Source organism: Diachasma alloeum, unplaced genomic scaffold (assembly GCF_001412515.2).
Source record: "Diachasma alloeum isolate Michigan unplaced genomic scaffold, Dall2.0 Dall_scaffold_01059, whole genome shotgun sequence".
In the NCBI taxonomy this organism is placed as follows: Eukaryota; Metazoa; Arthropoda; class Insecta; order Hymenoptera; family Braconidae; genus Diachasma; species Diachasma alloeum.
Window position 1 is genome coordinate 11,394 of NW_021681170.1, and position 21,655 is coordinate 33,048.

The 21,655-nt window shown below is 39.4% G+C and overlaps 1 protein-coding gene across 1 annotated transcript; it reads right to left on the minus strand.

Moving 5' to 3' along the window:
- Nucleotides 1-747: 747 nt before the first annotated feature.
- LOC107045698 lies at nucleotides 748-1,515 on the minus strand. The gene has a single exon (XM_015268032.1). The coding sequence runs from the start codon at nucleotides 1,513-1,515 to the stop codon at nucleotides 748-750; it is 768 nt and encodes a 255-aa protein (XP_015123518.1).
- Between the last annotated feature and the right edge of the window lie 20,140 nt (nucleotides 1,516-21,655).

Consider the following 21,655-nt stretch of genomic DNA (forward strand, 5'->3'; position numbering starts at 1 on the left):
GCGCGAACCATAGCGCGGGTTTGTCCGCGTCGAACGGCCTTGCGATGAGCCTGGGCCTCATTGTAGCCGTTGCTGTCGTTACGGTGGCAGTTGTTTGGATGTCAGCTGCTGTTGTTGCCATGTCGATTTGATTTTATTTTATTTTATTTCAGAGAGAAATAAAATCGATGAATTTTACTTCACAGCGCGATTAAACCTAAGGAATAAATTTGTGAGAAAAATAAAGGGTGTTATAGTCTCTATTTGTCACCAACACAACACAACGTCTATGGGTGTTCGGCAATGTGTGGGCGCGAGGTCACAAATATTCACTCGGATATCACTTTTATTCGGTTTGTTTTGGTTCCGCGAGAATAATGGGAAACCAAGGTCTTGACGCTCGGACGGTTGGAATGTTCCAGAAATCTCGAGACGCCGTCGTTTAAGAATCGAAGCGTGGGTCACACAACAAAATTAATTATTTTCAGAAGCGCGCCACTTAACTAGAATGCACTCGCGAGATTCACTGCAACACTTGAAAAACTGAGTCACGCGTGTTGTCCGGAGAAACGGATGAGAACGCGTGGACGAGAGAATGAATTTTCCAGTTGCACTGCAAGCGCGCGAGTCGCGAGGGTTTTCACTTTTGTCGTTTAAAACGTCGAATTTCCCTAATTAGATCACGTCGGGGTCACCAATGTAGGAATTGAGGTTGTTGAGGGATGTAACAATTCACTAACAAATGTAATTCAGAATATAAATTACAGTTTAATCAAGACGTTTCGAATATATACAAAAGGNTTTCTTTAATACTTTCCTGGAGCTGGAACGTCGGCGTGAGTTGTTGCGCTGCCCATGTGAGTACTCTGAACGTGTGCGTGATAGCGAGCGTGAGTTTTTCACTCGTAACTCTGCGACAGTTGCCGTCAGCTGTTCGATTCGCTCGAGGAGTGCTGCGTTGATCGCGTTGTCTGCTGAGGTGGTGATGGCTGCGACGCTGTTTGGGTGAAATATCTCGTGCACCCTGTCTGCTAGCTTCGCGAAATCATCAATGGAAGCGTTCTCCTGGGTAGCGAGTGTAGCTCGCGTTTGCTCGGGGAGATGAGACAACCAGCGCGTTTTTAGGACCTCGTCGTCAATGCCTGGAACAAGACTTCTTAAATGTCTCAGTTGCTTCGATGGCGTTCGATCACCAATGCTCTCCCTGTCGAGCAATTGGATGATGTTCGCAGTCCTGGATTTTGTGAAACATCTGATTAGTTCGTTTTTTAATGTTTGGTATGGATTTGTTACAGGTCTGGAGACAATTAAATGTTCGACTTCTGCGGCGTAAGCAGTGTCGATCAGCGGTACCGTTTTGTTGTACTTATCTGACTCGATGACGTATCCCAGGTCAGCGAACTGTGTCTCCAGCTGCGCGAACCATAGCGCGGGTTTGTCCGCGTCGAACGGCCTTGCGATGAGCCTGGGCCTCATTGTAGCCGTTGCTGTCGTTACGGTGGCAGTTGTTTGGATGTCAGCTGCTGTTGTTGCCATGTCGATTTGATTTTATTTTATTTTATTTCAGAGAGAAATAAAATCGATGAATTTTACTTCACAGCGCGATTAAACCTAAGGAATAAATTTGTGAGAAAAATAAAGGGTGTTATAGTCTCTATTTGTCACCAACACAACACAACGTCTATGGGTGTTCGGCAATGTGTGGGCGCGAGGTCACAAATATTCACTCGGATATCACTTTTATTCGGTTTGTTTTGGTTCCGCGAGAATAATGGGAAACCAAGGTCTTGACGCTCGGACGGTTGGAATGTTCCAGAAATCTCGAGACGCCGTCGTTTAAGAATCGAAGCGTGGGTCACACAACAAAATTAATTATTTTCAGAAGCGCGCCACTTAACTAGAATGCACTCGCGAGATTCACTGCAACACTTGAAAAACTGAGTCACGCGTGTTGTCCGGAGAAACGGATGAGAACGCGTGGACGAGAGAATGAATTTTCCAGTTGCACTGCAAGCGCGCGAGTCGCGAGGGTTTTCACTTTTGTCGTTTAAAACGTCGAATTTCCCTAATTAGATCACGTCGGGGTCACCAATGTAGGAATTGAGGTTGTTGAGGGATGTAACAATTCACTAACAAATGTAATTCAGAATATAAATTACAGTTTAATCAAGACGTTTCGAATATATACAAAAGGGAAAGAATCATCAAAGTGATCTGATCGGAGGTCAGTGTTAGACTCTACTGACTATCTTAAACCGCGTAAGACAGGAATTTGGATATGCATGACAATAGGTTCGCACCTATTGCGAGAGGTATTTTATACTGGGCGCATGACAGAGCGCGATGATGTCACCGATGTCCAGTCGTCTCTCAGCGTTGTCGTATCCGTGCGTGTATTACGCGTTGGTGTTTGTGTAGCGAGACGCTACACCCCCACACCACCCGCCCCACCTGACCGTGTCACAAGTACCCTAAGACATACCTGACGCATAAGTTTGCCCTCGAACTCAGCAATCCTCCTTTCCCAGAATAAAACTCTTACCATACGATTAGACAGATTAGATAGTATGCACCGGTATGGGTGATTGGCAGCACGTGGAGCATTAGCTCTAATCCTAGGCTCATCAATACGAATAATCGCCCCTGTCACATCTCTGAAAATGAAAAACAAACTAATTATTCACTGCATTTCTATTCTTTTCTGTTTATTTTCTCAGTTAATGTTTTTCTGTTCGGAATCATGCTCGAAAAATGAAAGATTTTCACTTCCATCGCCACGTGAAGGGCCCATTCTAACCTCAATTCTCATATGCACTTAATCCATCATTAAATGTAATAAAAAATTGAAAAATATCTTACACCAGAGTGTCGCCCACTTCAGTTGATCTAATTCATCGTCCGATGTCAACAGGTGCTCATATCTTTGCTCAGCCATGACGGATTTGATTGTTCCGATATAATTACACTGTTCTCTTCGCCAAAGGCTAACCGGAAAGGCCGACATTTCACGGAGCGCAAGTGACATACGGTTGATCATAGAAATCATCTTTTCATTTTCAATACAGCTCCACCTGGCTCCTGATTGCCCGCAGTTATTCAAATTTCGTTAGGCAACACTTGATACTTTCACTCCAGACATTCGTCAATTAAATGTTGAAGATGAAAATTTGGGATAAATTATGGATAATCAGAAACCTCCAAATCACATAATCTAAGATGTGATTTTTCTTTGGAACGATCTCTTTTATGGATGAGAGAAAAAATACGACTTTTTAAACTAATTTTTTTGGCACGAAATCAATTCCTGATGAAATAAATTAATTATTTTTCTCCAATTACGATGTTTGTTATAGAAAATTGTTGTCAGTAGATTGCTCATAGAAATGGTGGTAATCGTTGAAAATTTCCCTGTGTCAATCATTTTATAAATTTTTAATTAAGAAGTAAACTCTGTATTTTTGTCCTTACTTTTAAAGTATTTCTTATCTTTTCGAAATATTTCTTATGGAAATTCATATTGTATGATTAAGGTCAAATTCAAAAGTGTTGGGAAATTCCAAGTTTTTAGAATCAAATATTGAAATGTTTCATTGTCAAATCAAATTCTTCATTATTCAAATATATTGTAACACCTTTTACATTCAACTCATTAACGTTTATCATTCTGGAGTGAGACAATTATCAGTTCTCGGACTATTCAACAGTCTTACTGATATCTTTAAATATTAATGAGGACGAAGGTTCTTCTTTTAAAAAATCATTAAGAATCATTGTGCCTTTAAAATACTTTTCATACCACTTCTCAAGTAGATGAACGCAGGAAAGATAATAATAAAAATAAAAAAAAATCATTTTTGATCATGAAGTAGACACAAACTGTCAACAATCGAAAAACATCAACGTAATTGATGAAGCCAAGCATTTTTTATTCATCATTTAAAATACTCATGTTTTATGCACCTTGCATGGAAAAATTACAATTTCTTTCCTTTAAAAAAAATAAATTGTGATCATTGTAGAAAAAAGAATTTTTTTTTTTTTTTACTGAACAGGGACCAAACGAATTTCATCATCATAATGACACAAAATATTCAATTATTTCTCATTAAGGGCGAGTAGGGCAGAACTGAACATTTCTGGTTTATCCAGGATGTTGAGAAGTTTTGAATTATGTATAAGATAATTTTTTTCCATTAAAAGTGAATTTTTCGAATTTTTGATGAGATTAAATTAAACTCCATTGATAACTTCATTTCAGAATTATGAAAATAGAAATGAAATGTTTCCATTTTGCCCCGTCTTCTCTTCACATCTAAATATATATAAAAATGAATCAAATAGACTACAACGATATTGAATTTCCGAGGAGCTGTGACGAACCTTTTGGCTCAAGAAATTGTTTAAATTTTCCTTTGTGCTCCGGTGCTTCAGTTGCCAGGGTTTAAATGAAGGAAATTAATTTAAAACGCCGTTCGTCCAGTAAATTATCTCCAAATTTCAAATTTGTCCCAGTTCTCCCGTTTTACCAGCTTTTCCAATCTATTACCAGATTTTTCCAGACTTACCAAATTTTTACCCAGGTTTCCCAGATACCAGATTTCCACAAATTTTGAATCGCGTGTTCCGTTTTCCGTCAATTTCGCGATAAAGTGTCAGCCCCCCAGAGACCAGAAGAGTTTGATTACCAAAATTTTGGACTGAACGTTAACGCTTTTCGACCCTCCACACAACGATTCCCCAGAATAATTCTACGAGATCCTCTCGAGAATTATTTTACCCGACAGTTAAATTTCAAAAGTTCTATTTAAACATGAAAACGAATCTCTCAGTTTAAGCCGATTCATCTAGCCTTGAGGTCATCATAGAGATTATAGTTTTCATCACAATTTTTATTAATAAACAAATAGCCAATACATTTCTCAATTCAAAAATTAGATAGAAGCCAAATAATATTATCATTGTACATAAAATCTTTCCCTTTTTGTTCAATTTGAAATTATTCTCCTCCATTAAATAAATCCAATTAAGTAAATGAACCAATTAACTCAACAATCAATTTTTCTAAAACTCTAACCTTAATTCGCGCCAATCGTTCAGTCCATGAATCGCACTCCTCTGGATCGTCCGTCGGTAAAACGAGTTCACGACCGTCGGTACAACAGAATATCCACCGAAATTCAAGATGGCTGAGTCGGCGAACGAGTGACTTCGCTCCCCTCCTCAGTACTTCGCAAATAATAATTACCACCCCAAAAGAATATTTCCCCCTCGCGAACGTTCCACCCCGCGTGGCTCTACCACGACAGTTTTACCCGTCGCTGTCAAGGGCTCGACCACAGCTCGCTTTTAGTCCAAGACTAATTAAGCTGGCTGCTGACAAAAACACTAATATGGCTCGACCACAGCACACAAGTAGCAAAATGCTAATTTAGTAGCTGCTGACAAATTGGCTCTACCACAGCTCGCGATAGTCAAAAGACTAGTGTCGCTGGCTGCTGTCAATGGCTCGACCACAGCTCGCTTTTAACTAAAAGTTAATGTCGCTGGCTGCTGACAATTGGTTACTTTTCTCTCCTCCGGCGAGGATCGTAGGTGAACCCGGGTGAGGCCTTCCTGATCGCCTCACCACACCTGAATACCGAAACTGAGCCGCTGCTCGAAACTTAATACCTTTACAGCGCTATTTGACTCGCAGAAATAATGCGCCACCTAGGTCGGTCGCGGAACTACTCAATTTCGAAATATTCCCCGAGAGTCAATAGCCCACTCAACCATCTTTGCTCCAATTTCTTAAATTCGTATATCTTAATACTTATTCTTAATTGCATAAAATCAAATTAAAATGTAAAATCAAATTATTCTTTATTTATTGGTTGTGAGTTCCTCACACTCTCCCCCTTCTTCAAAAAAAAGAAATGAGTTCCACTCATTTATTTTTCAAAAATACTTTTCAAGTACATAACAATGATTCTTGTTATTCTAAATCCCAGTTTGTTTCAGTCTTTTGGGTTGCATTTGGCTGATTTCCCTAAAAGATACTATATCAAAATCTCTTATAAAATAAACAAAAGTACATCTCAAAAAAAAAACAAAGTATCCAAATCTTTTATAAACTAGACTTTCAGTCATGGCAGCTTCTTATACACTGTCTTATGAGCAAACTTCTTAACAATCTCTACAGTGCCATCTCTAACTATTTTGCGTTTCCTCCCACGATTCCTCCTTCTCTTGTATGCCATCTCCCAAGGCACATCAACTGCTTCTCCACCGGGTTGATTCTTTGGTTGGATTGAATAGCAAAAATCAGGCAACTCAGGTTCGTCCCGGATTTCCCCATCCTCCAACTCGTCCCAGTCCGCCTCACAGTACTCATTATAATTAAGATCTCTTCCCGGCCAATAATTTAGGAATTCTCTATTTTCCCCGTGAGATTTGTACTCCTCAGCAAATCTTCGGGCATTTCCCCCAATTGCGGATCCGAACCCTGGACCCTCAAAATCGATCATCTCACTAACCGATGACATTCTTGACAACGATCGACGCGTCTCCTCCGACATCTCGTACCCCGAAAATGATTTCATCGACTCGTTATCCCCAACTGTAGATGGCCCTCCCCAACTCTGTACTGAAGGAGGTCTCCTACTTCTCTCAGACTTCTGTCTAAACAATATATTATTATCATAAGGCTTGAAATACTCCAGGTTGATTACCCTATCTTCTTCTCCTACCAACAATAGACTAGTGTAGTGGGTCAAACGAGGATCAGGTGTCTCCCCCAGAAAGAATGGATAGTTTTGTCTCAACAAGGGAAAACCTATCTCGTCCGCGTATTCTCTCATCTTCTTTCTTCTCTGTTCAGGCATTGGCCACAGTAACCTTGGTGGTAACTCCTGAACAACCCTACCTTCCATTTCCCTTTCTAAGTCGGCTCTCCTTTTTAACCTAGGTTTGTTGATGGGTTCACTAGGAGTCCTACGAGGATAATTATCACTAATGCGAATCTCAGGTACTGGCAATGGTATAACTACGTCGATCACTCCCTGTCTGCTCTCAACATCACTAACTACTTGATCGATCTCCTCGAATAATCTTTTGTCATATTTTATCTCTTGCTGTCTAACGAATGATCCTTGTTTGAACTCATTGATCGGTTTAGCGTCAGGTACTATCAGTCTCCTAGGTCCCTCAAATTGCTTACTGGTCTCTTCCTCTTCTGGAGTCAACGGCATCGCCCACATTTCCTCAGATTCTGACATCCTGACTGATTCCAAAATAACACAAAAAAAAAAAAATGACAAAATAATATTAACGATAATGATACGATACTGTCTATAACAATTTTCTAATGAATCTTTTAATCAGCCAGCCAGATAATTAACTCAACTACTCAAAATACGGTTTTAAATCCTTGATGTGGACGAGACATCCAATACCCTCATCACTGACAATCTCATACTCTGCTGGAGATATGACAGATTTAACAGTGTAACCCCCAGTGAATTTTGGTGCAAGTTTCGCAGAGAAGTTGTCAACAGCCGAGGACAACGGATGTTCCCTCTTTGCCACCCGCTCGCCGACCACTGGCACCCAATCCCTACGTTTCTGATCATAGTATTTACTCTGTTTAGTAAAAGCCCTAGCTGAATTGATTTTCACGAAGTCTTGTAAATCTTTCAGTCTCGTCAAACGCTCGTCCAAGTCAATCTGAACACCCGATTGATTACCTTCCAACTCTTTTCTCAACGATTTAGGCTGTTCCAGTTCCCTTCCCAAATTCAGCAGTGCCGGAGTGCACTGGGTAGTCTCATGGACAGCTGAATTATAGGCAAACATAAGCTCTGGTAAGTATTTATCCCAAGATTTCTGGTTCTTGTTGATGTATTGGGAAATCATGGTTTTAATGACTCGATTAGTTCGCTCCACTGGATTGCATTGAGGAGCATATGGTGGAGTTCTCTGATGTTCAATCCCAAATTCCCTCAAGCAATCCCTGAAGACACTACTGGTAAACTGACTTCCATTATCAGAGATTAATACCCTAGGACAACCAAAACGTAAGATGATGGCTTCCTTCAGAATTTTAACAACTGTCTCAGATTTAGCAGTTCTCATGGGCTTTATCTCCACCCATTTAGAGTATTTATTCTGCATCACTAGTAATACTGTGTTCCCTAAGGAGGATCTAGTGATAGGTCCGACGAGGTCGATTGATACGACTTCCCATGGGTAGGAAGCGTATGTAGTGCCCATTTTTCCCGCTGGTTGTTGTTGGGGTATCTTAAATTCCTGGCATCGTTGACAATGTCTAACATAATCTTTTATGTCGCGTTGCATTCCTGGCCAGAAATATGACTGGGCAACTCGAGCAATCGTCTTCATTATCCCCAGGTGTCCTGCCGTCGGTATATCGTGATTTTCCTGGAGAACGCGGAGGCGTTTGGACTCAGGGACACAAAGCTTCCACGCTTCCCCTTGACGAGATGTGAAATCTAGTGCATGATATACATGCTTATACAATAAGTCATCCCTAATCATAAAGTCAGGGAAGCGTTCAGGGTGCTCTCTAACCCTGTTCATCAGTCCCTGGTACCACTCACAACGATCCTCAGGTTCGATGGCCAACACTACTCCCTCTTCCTCTTCATCTTCGTCCTCAGAGTTGTTCAAATCGATTGGATTCCTCGACAGAGCATCCGCTACTGTGTTCAGAATCCCCTTACGATACTCTATTTCAAAGTCGAATTGCTGGAGGAATAAATTCCATCGAGCAATCCTCCCCATTGGATTGTCCAGTTTCAGTAGCCATTTCAGAGATTGATGATCGGTGATTGCTACAAAAGAGTAACCCTCCAGATACATCCTCATCTTTTTAATCGCCCACACCACTGCCAGGCATTCCTTCTCAGTGGTGGAGTAATTCTTCTCTGGTCTTGTCAGTGTTCGACTCGCATAGGCAATGACATTTTCTCTGTCTCCATTCTTCTGGATCAGCACAGCTCCAAGACCATCATTACTCGCATCCATTTGCAAGATGAACTTGTGCTCGAAGTTAGGAGGAACTAGTACTGGTGCTTCCACCAAACTATTTTTCACAGTTTCAAAAGCCTCTTTCTGATCATCCTCCCACTGCCACTTCTGTCCTTTCTGCAAGAGTTTAGTCAATGGTATCATGGTAGCTGAACAATTCGGTATGAATCTCCGATACCACGACACCATGCCAATAAACCTTCTTAACTCCCTTACATTCTGCGGCTCTGACATTTCCACTATGGCCTTGACCTTCTCTGGGTCAGTGTGAATGCCATGCCTACCAACAATGTGTCCCAGATATTGCGTTTCTTCTTGCAGAAATTTACTTTTCTCCACATTAATTTGCAATTTTGCCTCTCTCAATGCTTCGAAAACTTCCGAGAGATTCTTCACATGCTCTGATAATGACGACCCAATGACGAAAATGTCATCCAGGTAAGCTCCAGCTTTTGCTTCTAATTCAGGCTTGATGACTTTATCCAGCAGTCTCTGAAACGTGGCAGGTGCCGACGTGAAACCAAACGGCATTACCTTAAACTGGTAAAATCCTTTACCCGGTACGGTGAATGCTGTTATCGGTCGACTCTCCAATGCCATCGGTACTTGCCAGTAGCCATTTTTCAAATCAATGACAGAAATGTAGTACGCGTTCCGCAATTTATCCAGCATCGTATTCACGTGTGGTAAAGGGTACGCATCCTTGACCGTAACCTCATTTATCTTGCGGTAATCAATACAAAATCTATATTCCTCATTCTTTTTCTTGACAAGTACCACTGGAGAATTCCACGAGCTTTCCGAAGGTTCAATAACCCCACCAGCTAACATTTTATCCACCTCGTCGTGCATTATCTTCATCATGGCAGGATTCTTGGGGGTATAACGAAATTTAATAGGCTCTGTACCAGGTTTCAATCGAATGTGATGTTCGATAAGATGAGTTGGTCCCTGGACCTCCTTGAATTTCTTCAATTCTTCATGAATACATTGAAAAGCCTGTGCGTAGTCAATGCCTTCATCTTTAATCATTAACACTGGTCTTTCGTCCTCAGTCCAATCACTTGCTTCAGAGTCTTCATCAAGTCCAGGCCCAATTTCAGGTGTCCCCCAGGTTCTTCCTCATGACTATCTTCATCAGAATCATCACTCTCCTGGCGAATCATTCCCAAACTGAACCCTGTTTGGACGCGATAAACCTCAGAGCTAGCTTCTTCATCAGGTTCGAAACTCATCTTGAGTCCAATTTGTTTCATCACGTTAACCCCCAGAATTATCTGTGTTCCTAAGTTATCCATTACGTAGAATTTACAATTTGCAGGCATTGTCTCCACCATAATCTCTAATTGTACCTTCCCAGCAATTTGCACAAGTCTTCCTCCAGCTACTGAAGCGACATGACCAGTTGTTCTCAATTCTCTATCAGGATTTCTCTGCTGTATCTCCTTCCAGGTATCGGTGGATAGGTACGATCTGGCCGTTCCAGTATCAGCCAGTGCTCGGTACTCTCCTCCATCGATTTCAACAATTAGATAAGGTCTATTATCGTCGAGCTTCATCAACTGATCAGGTGCTGAACTAGTGCATGGAAGTACTGGAGCACTTGGTACCAAATTACTTACACGACTATCAGCATTCTGATTCACAACTGGTGCCTGTTGATTAGACGTAGCTGAGGCCTGACCAGAAACAGGAGCAGAATTGGATACCACTGCACCAGCATTCTGATTATTTCTAGCAGCACCCCTTCCAGCTTGTCTTCTCTCAGTCCACCAACGAGGTTTAGGACAAGAACATTCCGTCGTCCACTTACCCAGGATACCACAGAACATGCAGAACTTGACTGGTGGATTATTACACACTCCATTCTCATGTCGTTTCTGTCTGCATTTCCAACAACGTTCCCTACTGACGTATTTTTCCTCTGCAGCAACTGCATTGACCGATTTCTTTTTCTTTTCCTTCTCCTGATTATTGTGGTCTTCTTTTGGCTGATTCTTTTTCTCTTTCTTTGATGGAATTTCCAGTGTTGGATGTTTGTCCTTATCCAATTTCAAAATGTCATTCTCGTAATCCGTTCCTTCTTTGAGTATGGCGTCAATGCTGACTGCAGCAGTCTTTTTAATGTACATTTTGTACGGTTCTGCCAAGTTCCGATACAAAAAGTACAATTGCTTCTCCTCAGACATTGATCCATGACGTCTCATGAGTGTTAATAATTCAGTGACGTAGACACGAATACGTTCCCCAGACTTTTGTTTCCTTGCATTGATTTCTTCTTCCATCCGAAATTCGAAATCTTTGGGCAAGTAGGCCTTTTTCAAGTCAATAATGAATTCATTCCAAGTTCTCCAGAACTTGAAATTATTCCTAAACCAAAGTAGTGCTACACCCCTAAACATTACCGGGATGTACTTAAGTAGTCTATCCTTATGGATTCCAGAGCAGAGACTTAACTCTTCCACCCTCTCGACATAATTAAGCACACTCTCCTCCCCGTCAAACGTAATTCCCCATTTCCTGATTAACTCGACCGGATTTAAATGTTTCCCATCATCCCATCCGTATGACCCATGATCCTCAGATCGATACCATCCCCAATCATCACGTCGATCATAAGTGTATCTCTCCCTCTCTGGACTTCTTTCCCTGTAATTATTACGACTCCTATCTTTGTACTCTGGAGAATAGTGTAACTTTCGTCTAGGAGCTGGTGTTGGCGGTTTAGCAGACATTTTGTACTCAACATCATCATGATAATTTTTCCTCAGACGCTCTGTCTCACGACTCAGTTTTTCCTCTTCCAGTTTCCTCTGATACTCTTTATACTTTTCGAATTTTCTTTGCTCTTCCTCCAATATCATTTGTCTCTCCCTGCTGAGTTCTTCTGCGTATTCCCGTTTGAGTTCAGCCCGCACTTCATATTCCATTCGAACCTTAGCTTCCCTCATACGGCCTTCTTCTTCACGTCGAATCTTGTCCTTAATCTTTTTAATTTCAAGTTCCCGCATGATCTCCAACTCTTCAGTTGTGAAATCTACGTGACTTTGATTCTGACCGCCTTCTCGAGTATCAGATTGATAGGTCCTCTGGTTAACAAACTGTCTTTTGTATTGTTCCCAGAGTCTATTCTCTTCTTCTTGCTCTCTGTCCTCAATATCATCTGGATGTTTGAAAATGCCTGTTAAATCATCCCCAAATTCCCTCTCACTCGGACTCCTCGAGTGACGTTCTCGATTTTCTCTGTGTCTGACTTGAGTTGGATCTCTTGACTCCTTCTCCTTATCAGTTTTCTCTTTATTATGACGTGAACGATGTTGCTGGATGAGGTTCTTAATCCGTATGTTATTCGGATCAATGAACTCTTCATCCATCTTCTTCGCTTTTCCACCTCCAGGCACTCTAATAGGCGTGGTTTCATCCTCATCAGCGTATTGCACAATGACTTCTGGGTCAATTTCCGGTGGTGCTTTTGTGTCTTTTCGCGGGGTTGATAAATTCTTTTCATCAGCACTCGCGTTCGCAGTTCTACTCAATGCTCGTCGCAGTTTCCTTGGAGTAGCCACAGCATCTTCAGGAATCCCTCCATCTGATTGCCTACTCTTATTAACACCCACTGACCTCTCAATACTCGTCGTTCGACTCGGNCACAATGACTTCTGGGTCAATTTCCGGTGGTGCTTTTGTGTCTTTTCGCGGGGTTGATAAATTCTTTTCATCAGCACTCGCGTTCGCAGTTCTACCCAATGCGCGTCTCAGTTTCCTTGGAGTAGCCACAGCATCTTCAGGAATCCCTCCATCTGATTGCCTACTCTTATTCACACCCACTGACCTCTCAATACTCGTCGTTCGACTCGGTCGACTACTTTGACTCGGAGTATTAATTTTACTCGATTTGGAGCCTGTGTTACTGAGAGCTTCCAATAAACTATTTTTTAACTCTGGGACTTTTCCTTCGGTGGAAAGTCCTTTCTTCCCTAATTCACTAATGAGCTCCGATTTGCTCATTTGATAAATTTTAGTCCTTTGTCCAACCATTTTTCTTTTTAAATTTTTAAATCGAATTATTTTACGATTCTATTTCGAGTCTAATGTTCGGGCGCCAATTACTGTGACGAACCTTTTGGCTCAAGAAATTGTTTAAATTTTCCTTTGTGCTCCGGTGCTTCAGTTGCCAGGGTTTAAATGAAGGAAATTAATTTAAAACGCCGTTCGTCCAGTAAATTATCTCCAAATTTCAAATTTGTCCCAGTTCTCCCGTTTTACCAGCTTTTCCAATCTATTACCAGATTTTTCCAGACTTACCAAATTTTTACCCAGGTTTCCCAGACACCAGATTTCCACAAATTTTGAATCGAGTGTTCAGTTTTCCGTCAATTTCGCGATAAAGTGTCAGCCCCCCAGAGACCAGAAGAGTTTGATTACCAAAATTTTGGACTGAACGTTAACGCTTTTCGACCCTCCACACAACGATTCCCCAGAATAATTCTACGAGATCCTCTCGAGAATTATTTTACCCGACAGTTAAATTTCAAAAGTTCTATTTAAACATGAAAACGAATCTCTCAGTTTAAGCCGATTCATCTAGCCTTGAGGTCATCATAGAGATTATAGTTTTCATCACAATTATTATTAATAAACAAATAGCCAATACATTTCTCAATTCAAAAATTAGATAGAAGCCAAATAATATTATCATTGTACATAAAATCTTTCCCTTTTTGTTCAATTTGAAATTATTCTCCTCCATTAAATAAATCCAATTAAGTAAATGAACCAATTAACTCAACAATCAATTTTTCTAAAACTCTAACCTTAATTCGCGCCAATCGTTCAGTCCATGAATCGCAATCCTCTGGATCGTCCGTCGGTAAAACGAGTTCACGACCGTCGGTACAACAGAATATCCACCGAAATTCAAGATGGCTGAGTCGGCGAACGAGTGACTTCGCTCCCCTCCTCAGTACTTCGCAAATAATAATTACCACCCCAAAAGAATATTTCCCCCTCGCGAACGTTCCACCCCGCGTGGCTCTACCACGACAGTTTTACCCGTCGCTGTCAAGGGCTCGACCACAGCTCGCTTTTAGTCCAAGACTAATTAAGCTGGCTGCTGACAAAAACACTAATATGGCTCGACCACAGCACACAAGTAGCAAAATGCTAATTTAGTAGCTGCTGACAAATTGGCTCTACCACAGCTCGCGATAGTCAAAAGACTAGTGTCGCTGGCTGCTGTCAATGGCTCGACCACAGCTCGCTTTTAATTAAAAGTTAATGTCGCTGGCTGCTGACAATTGGTTACTTTTCTCTCGTCCGGCGAGAATCGTAGGTGAACCCGGGTGAGGCCTTCCTGATCGCCTCACCACACCTGAATACCGAAACTGAGCCGCTGCTCGAAACTTAATACCTTTACAGCGCTATTTGACTCGCAGAAATAATGCGCCACCTAGGTCGGTCGCGGAACTACTCAATTTCGAAATATTCCCCGGGAGTCAATAGCCCACTCAACCATCTTTGCTCCAATTTCTTAAATTCGTATATCTTAATACTTATTCTTAATTGCATAAAATCAAATTAAAATGTAAAATCAAATTATTCTTTATTTATTGGTTGTGAGTTCCTCACAGAGAAAAAAACAAATTGAAGTTTCACAAAAAAAATTTAGTTCCTTGACGAATTTTTATCTGGAGTGAAGATGTTATGACATAAATTATCACATTTTTTTTCTTTGCAGAAAGCTATTATGACTTTTGCGTGAGAAAAATCCGCTTTTTTCATCCTTGAAACGATGAACGAATTTGAAAAAATAGGAATTATTCACACTCAAGTTTTTCACTTATAATCCTAAAAAATGACATTCACGAAGTATTTTTCTTTCAAAATAGAATCTTCACTGATTTTTGATTGAGGGCAAGTAGGGCAAAATCAACAATTTCTACTTTATTTAAGACATGAATAATGTTTGTTTTCATGCAATCAATTTTTTTTTCCTGCAGGGAACGTGAACTTTTCATAATTTATGATGATTTTAATTGAACTCCATTAATAAATGTGTTTGCGAATGATAAAAATAGAGAAATTTGAAAGTGTCAGTTTTGGCCTTTCCTCCCTTCCCCATCACGTCAATAAATACATACAAATAGAAATAATGAGTCCAATCAAAAAAGAAGTGCATATTGAGCTGCCAAGGAGCAAAGAAATCTAAGTTATGAAGGATAAAAAAAACAAATCCACACTAAAGCTCTTTTTCAATACTTCATTTTGCTGTGTTTGATTGAGGACGAGTGGGGCAAAATTGATTATTTCGACTTTATCCATGAGATTAATCAGATTTGAATTATAGATGGAATGAAAAATTCATTTCTTCAGGAAAAGTGAAATTTCTTTTATTCGTGATGAATTAAAACTAAGCTCTATTGATAACTCTATTTTATAATTATAAAAATTGAGAAAAATTTCAATTGTGCCCCCTCTCTCCTGCTGTTCTGCCCAAAAATCTAGATGAAATATAAAAAAAAAACTAAACGAAAAAGAAGTAAAACTTCCGAGAAACGAAAAATTCTGATCTGAAGATCTAGTGAACCAAAAATAGATCAACGGATCGACACAACGTCTTACAGACTTCTTTTTGCTCTTGCCTCACCCTCAGGATTGAGTCGAGATTTGAAGTAGTTTCCTGATCAACTGGCTGATCATCCTAACCAGCTGGGTGATCATCCTCACCAGCTTCAGCCATAATGGCGTCTGGGACTTCTGCGTCAGCTTGCTGACCATCAGCAAGAGAGTCACCCTCTGGATGGAGTCGAAGACGTTGTACTAGTCTTGAAGAGATTGCATCCTGACCAACTCCAGGTCCCTGTGCATCTGAGATAGTTCTACGTATTGAAGGGATATTCTGGGTGACGTTAAATCCCAATCCTAGGTTCACATTAGAAACGAATGAAGGGCTGTAGACTGGAAGTCGATATCCTTCATTCCTCTGTAAGTTTCAGTGGTAGCCTCTGTGAGGATACCACTTCCAGAAGTTGAGTTGTTGGTGATAATACTGGCAAAGTAAAGTTTAATGCAACCGATAAGCATGACGATGATGACTATCCAGACAGGAAGACGATGCCTTTCAGCGTCTGTAAGGATGTCACTGCCATATGTTGAGTTGTTGGCTCCACAGTCCTGGCGTATTAATCCGAAAAATTCTCTAGGGGATCTTGGTTGAGATGCCTCAGAATTAACGTTTTAAAGCCAATTTGCTGTAATTCCTGCCATAAATCCTGCAGGGCAGACAGAGAAGTGACCAAATTTTGTTTACACGCAGGCTGACACTTTCGATCTTTACCAGTAGAATCTTGAAATTTTAATGTTCGCGCTAATTTACGCTATTTTTTCCATTGATCGATGTGATTGGAATCTGGTGTTGGATTTTTGATGGAAAAAGAGTCTTTGATTTTTGGGTTCGGGCCGTTCACAGAGTCAAAGAAATCATTCACATCTTTCATCACTTCTGCTGTAGTTGTAAAATTGGCAGTCTCTGGACTCTTATTAGATGATAGGAGTTTCAAATGATCACTTGTGTGATTGCTGAAGAGCTGCGATGCAAATTTCACCCTCATTCTATCTCCGGAGCGAGGGAAAACCGAGGTTTCCGATAATTTGTCACTGTGGATTTGTAAAGATTTTTCCATCTGATAAAGGTTCATGATATCTTTCCATTTTGCTACTTTGTCCCCCCAAACCATCTGCTTCCCAGGGAAATCGTCCTTCAAAGATGAAGGATTGAGATCAATCCATTTCTCCCAGTCCCCCATCATATTATTACGGAGACATTTCAGAAGGTGTGGCCAGCTAAACATTGTATAGATTCTTTTTCCCTTCCACAGGAGATAAGAATCTGCATACTTACTGTGTGCATCACTGGCATTGAGGGTTCTCCTAAGTTCTTTCATCGCACCCTGATTTGTGCTTCCTTGATCGCACACAATCGATTTAATAATAAGACCGGTATTGTCCACCGCCTCAATAACTTGCTTAATCAATGTGGTCAAACGCGAGGTACTTGTTGTGCCTTTGCAAAAGAAGTAGGCGACTGGCTGCTTGAAACCTGTCTTTATCCCTCTGACCATGAAAACCAATGCATGATCGGCGATGTAATGTGTGCGGTCACCATTCCCATAATCCTCATACCCAATAATGGTCTTCGCCGCCTCATTGAAGATCAATCTCTCTTTTAATTTGACCTCATCAAACATCAAAGTGCAATATTTGTCTAACTCCTTCATCTTTTCGACAGTGATTTTAATATTTTCGAGAATTTCCTTATGAATGCTTGCCTCCAGAGGAATTTTCTGTAGGAGTTTTCGGACGGTTCTGGGGGTCGGTAATGGAAGAAGTTGCTGTAGAACGGCATAAGCCCGGGGTCCCCCTTTGAAGACAGATAATGCGGATAATTTATCGTCAAGGCTCCACCTTCTTCCTTGGGGTTGTCGATGTTGATTCTTTTTGTAACTTTGCAGTAATTGTTTCAAAAATGGGAGCGAAATATCGTTTGACAAATACGAATATTGGTCATTACGATCTCGGAGAGTATTTGGAGCTAAACTCTAGAATTGTCTTCTTCAATTTATTAATCTCGATGACCTGCTCTTGGTATTGAGTTAGTAGTTTCTCTTTACGAGGAGTGATAATTTCATTCTGGAGGCCTACCATCTCGATGCATTGATTCCTCGTGACACGTCTAGTTGCGACTATTTCGAATTAATAGAATGGAAAGAAATATATTAATAAGACGAAGATATACTTCCGCTCTCTAACAATCTCAATTTCAACCTTGGAAAGATAAGACTGCAGTTTAGGCGTTTGCTTCTCTTCCCATTTTCAACTGGATAATTTACTCTATTTTTTAAACTAAAGTTTTACTTACATAATATCCCCTAATGGTTTAACTCCAGAGTTAACTCTGGGTCTATTGAAATTTCCCCGAGTTTCTCTCTTTTTTCTATGGTTTTTTTCGAACAACCCAGAGTTAATTCCAGAGTTAACTCTGGAGTTGAACTATCAGGTTCCCTACAAAAAATGCAATATCCTAAAACTATAACATGCACGGTATATGATACGGTCTTCATTTGTTGAAATACGATGCTTTTTCTTTTTGTCCAATTACTTGTTTCATTTTTTTCAACACATTCAACTGAATTCCTGAAAAATCGAGCAATAAAGATGGAAAATAAATAATCAACTCAAAAATACACATTGTGTATGTTATCTTCCAATAATTTTATAACGATGAATATATACAGAAATTCGTTTTGCATGTAAACTTTCATATGTATAATTCGCTCCCAATCACTGAATTTACGCTTCATAATTTATTTTTCTGATGCCAAGAACATTAAGGCTCTCGTCGAGTTCATCAATCAGCTGCTTAATTTTGGCAATCACAATTCCTTTTTTATAGGAATTTTCCACTTCAAACGTGATGCATTCTTCCTCGACATCTCCAGTTACAATAATAGTTATTCCATAATTCCCGTCATTAGGAATTACTGTTTTGTAGCTCCTTATTGCTAGAATGTATTTCAAAAGTTTCGGAATGATTGATTTAATTGCATGCTCTCTTGAATAATACTACAATGCTCCAGTAAGTAATTATATTATATATTAATTAGTGCTGATTATGATCATTCATAATGCAAAATAACCCCATAAATACATGAAAATACAGAAACATAATTTTAGATGCGCCAGGTCAATCAAAGTTTAAAATCCAATTCAAATTACATGCGCCTGGAATAATCCAGATAGAGAACTAAAGAAATAGAGACAAGACAACAAATAACTGCTAAGAATGATCCTAGAGCAATCACCAAAATTATGTTGCCATAAGAACATGAATAGAGTTATTGGATTTAATAGCTGATAAATGCGAAGAGAATGCCACCCATTTGCACATTTAAACATTGAAAAGAATATCCATGACAAAAGAGTAGCATAGAGTAGATCCACAAAAAAAAAGTTAAAAGCAATTGGCCGTAACAAGTTACCAGATGGTCTATGACGTCGTTTAGTCCCTCGTTTAGGTGTTTTTTCATTCAGCGGTGTGTGATTCGAAGTCCCTCCTTCTTTTTGTGGACTCGTTTCTCTTGCCGCTGCTCTTCTTTTGGGCGTTTCTGCTGATGTTGATGAATAAATCACTTCGGTGATTTCATTTGTTGAAATTAAAATCATAACATCATTCAATTGCACTGCAATAATCATAATTAATGACTCCATTAGGGAATTACATGGATTAGGCCCGGTTGCACCACCCTCTGTTAAAGTTACCAGCCAGTAAACCTCTGGTAAATCTTTGATAAATTTTATTCGGATGTTACTGGAGGTTTATCGAGAGTCTACTTAACAGCGATTTATCCCCACGGTAAATGTCTTGCAATAATTTTTTTTTTTTAATTTTGAAAGGTTTGAGTTTCATTTTTCATTTTAAAGTTTTAGGAAACTTAAAACATCTGGAAAAAAATTGGAAAGTTTGCTTTTGAAACAGAATTCATAAAATAATTGAAAAATTACAATATTTGAAAATTAGGGGTGAGTGGGGCGAAGTGAAAAGGCCCGGCAAAGTAAAACGAGGGGTACAAAGTGTACTCAATTTCAGAGTTACGAGTGGCCTTTTTTTCTCAAAGTTTTTTCAAAAATGCGTAGAACAACAATTACGAGGTACTTGCTCCTAAATAGTCAATTCCGTGACTTTTTTAATTTAAAAACTCAATATTCCTCCGAAATAGCCAGGAAAATAATCCTGAAAATAATTATAGTATTTTGGATTTGAGGAAAAAATTTAAAAAAGAAAAAAGTATTCATTCTTTGGGTTTTTTACTTGAATATTGCAATTTTTTATTCGGAAAAGAAGGAAATTGGTTATTTAGAAGTCGAATTTTGAAAAAGTACCTCGTAATTGTTATTCTAGTAGTTGGACTCTAGTAAACTGGGTGATCCTGATAACCCATTTTACCCCTCTCCTCCCCCTAGTTGATACGAAAAAAAAATCCTCTGAATTCCGCTATACATTTGCTTTTTGCCATCGTTTCATTTAGCCCGGCGTTTAACTTTACCCTGGGTCCCCTACGACCATTTTTTATGGATAATAATTATTATATAATATAATTCATTCATTTATAAAAAATCAATTTTCGGGCCTGAAAATACTTTTTTCGAAATCGTAACAAATTCATAAATTTTCAAAATTTTACTGGAAATCCTTTTCATGCACAGAAAATAAGGTTCCCAAAAGTTTAAACAATTTTAATTATTTATTTGCAATAAGGAAATGTTTGAAAGAATAATAATTATTTACAAAATGTAATTTAACTGAAACTGAATATCCATGTTTTTTTTTTAATTTTCACACGTAATTTGATTGCAACATTAAATCGTTGAAAATGTCTGAATGTATAATATGATCTGTATCAAACTGGAACAAGTACTTAAATATATCCTCAAATTTACTGTGTGGTTTACTGGGGAGATACTGGACCAGCCAAATTTTTTGTGCAACCCAATAAATTTACTGGACAGATAAATTTTAACAGTCTGTTAGTATCACAGGCTGTTAAATTCGCCTAACAGGGGTTGGTGCAACCGGGCCTTGGTGAAATTTTAAAATCGACAATCCTTGGATAATGCTCATAAGAATTCGCGTTTTGAACAATCAAACAAAATAGATTGCCAAATCATCATAAAAAAAAAGAAAAAAAAAGTTTCTTTTACCTTAGGATACATTGTCACTCAGGACTCGTTTCGATACCGCTGGCTTTTGAGCATTGTCATGTCAGCATCTTGGTTGATCATCGACTAGATCCCTGACTGGTGCTGTATCCACAAGGATATCACCTAATGATACCAGAGATGTGTGGACAGGCACATCGTTTACAATCTCAATATTAATTAGTGGAGGAATATTTTCTGTAATTAAAAGACAGAACGAATGAGGACAAAAGGATTGACTGCAAACTGTGGATGATAGGAGAATGATGATAAAATATCCATGATTGAATGAATCTTGGCAACATCAGACCAATTTTAACTCACAAAATGAGGAACACAACGTTGATGAAGAATCACTCAAGGGTTATGAGTATAATAAAGGTTTCAATGACGAGAAATTACCAGAGTCATCAATACGTTCAATTTCAACGTTCGGTGGTGGCTGGTTGTAAGGAGTACATTGAATTGTTTGTCCATCTCTTGACACTTCAAGTTTTGACTTTGGTAATGGTGTTGGAGTTTCCGTTGAATGTTTGGAATTAACTAATGGGGAAGAGAAAAACAAAATTAGTGAGTTTCAATGCAATCATGTGTATTTGATAGTCCAACAACAATAGTTCTATGAGCTATAAGCACTTGCAGAATAATTTAAAAGAACAAGTTCTATCTGCTGAATAGTGGAATTTCTCATGCCAAGAGGTTTCATCATAGTTACCTGATGATTTTTTGATTTTATTGAGATGTACTTCTCCTGCATAGAGCGCCCTCAAATCTTCCACAGGTATGGAAACTCTTTTGGCTAGAAAATTTAAATAAGATAATATATAACGCAGGTATCAATAATTCTAACGTGAAAAGAATGTTCACGATTTGCTTTCTGAAGTATGTTCAAATC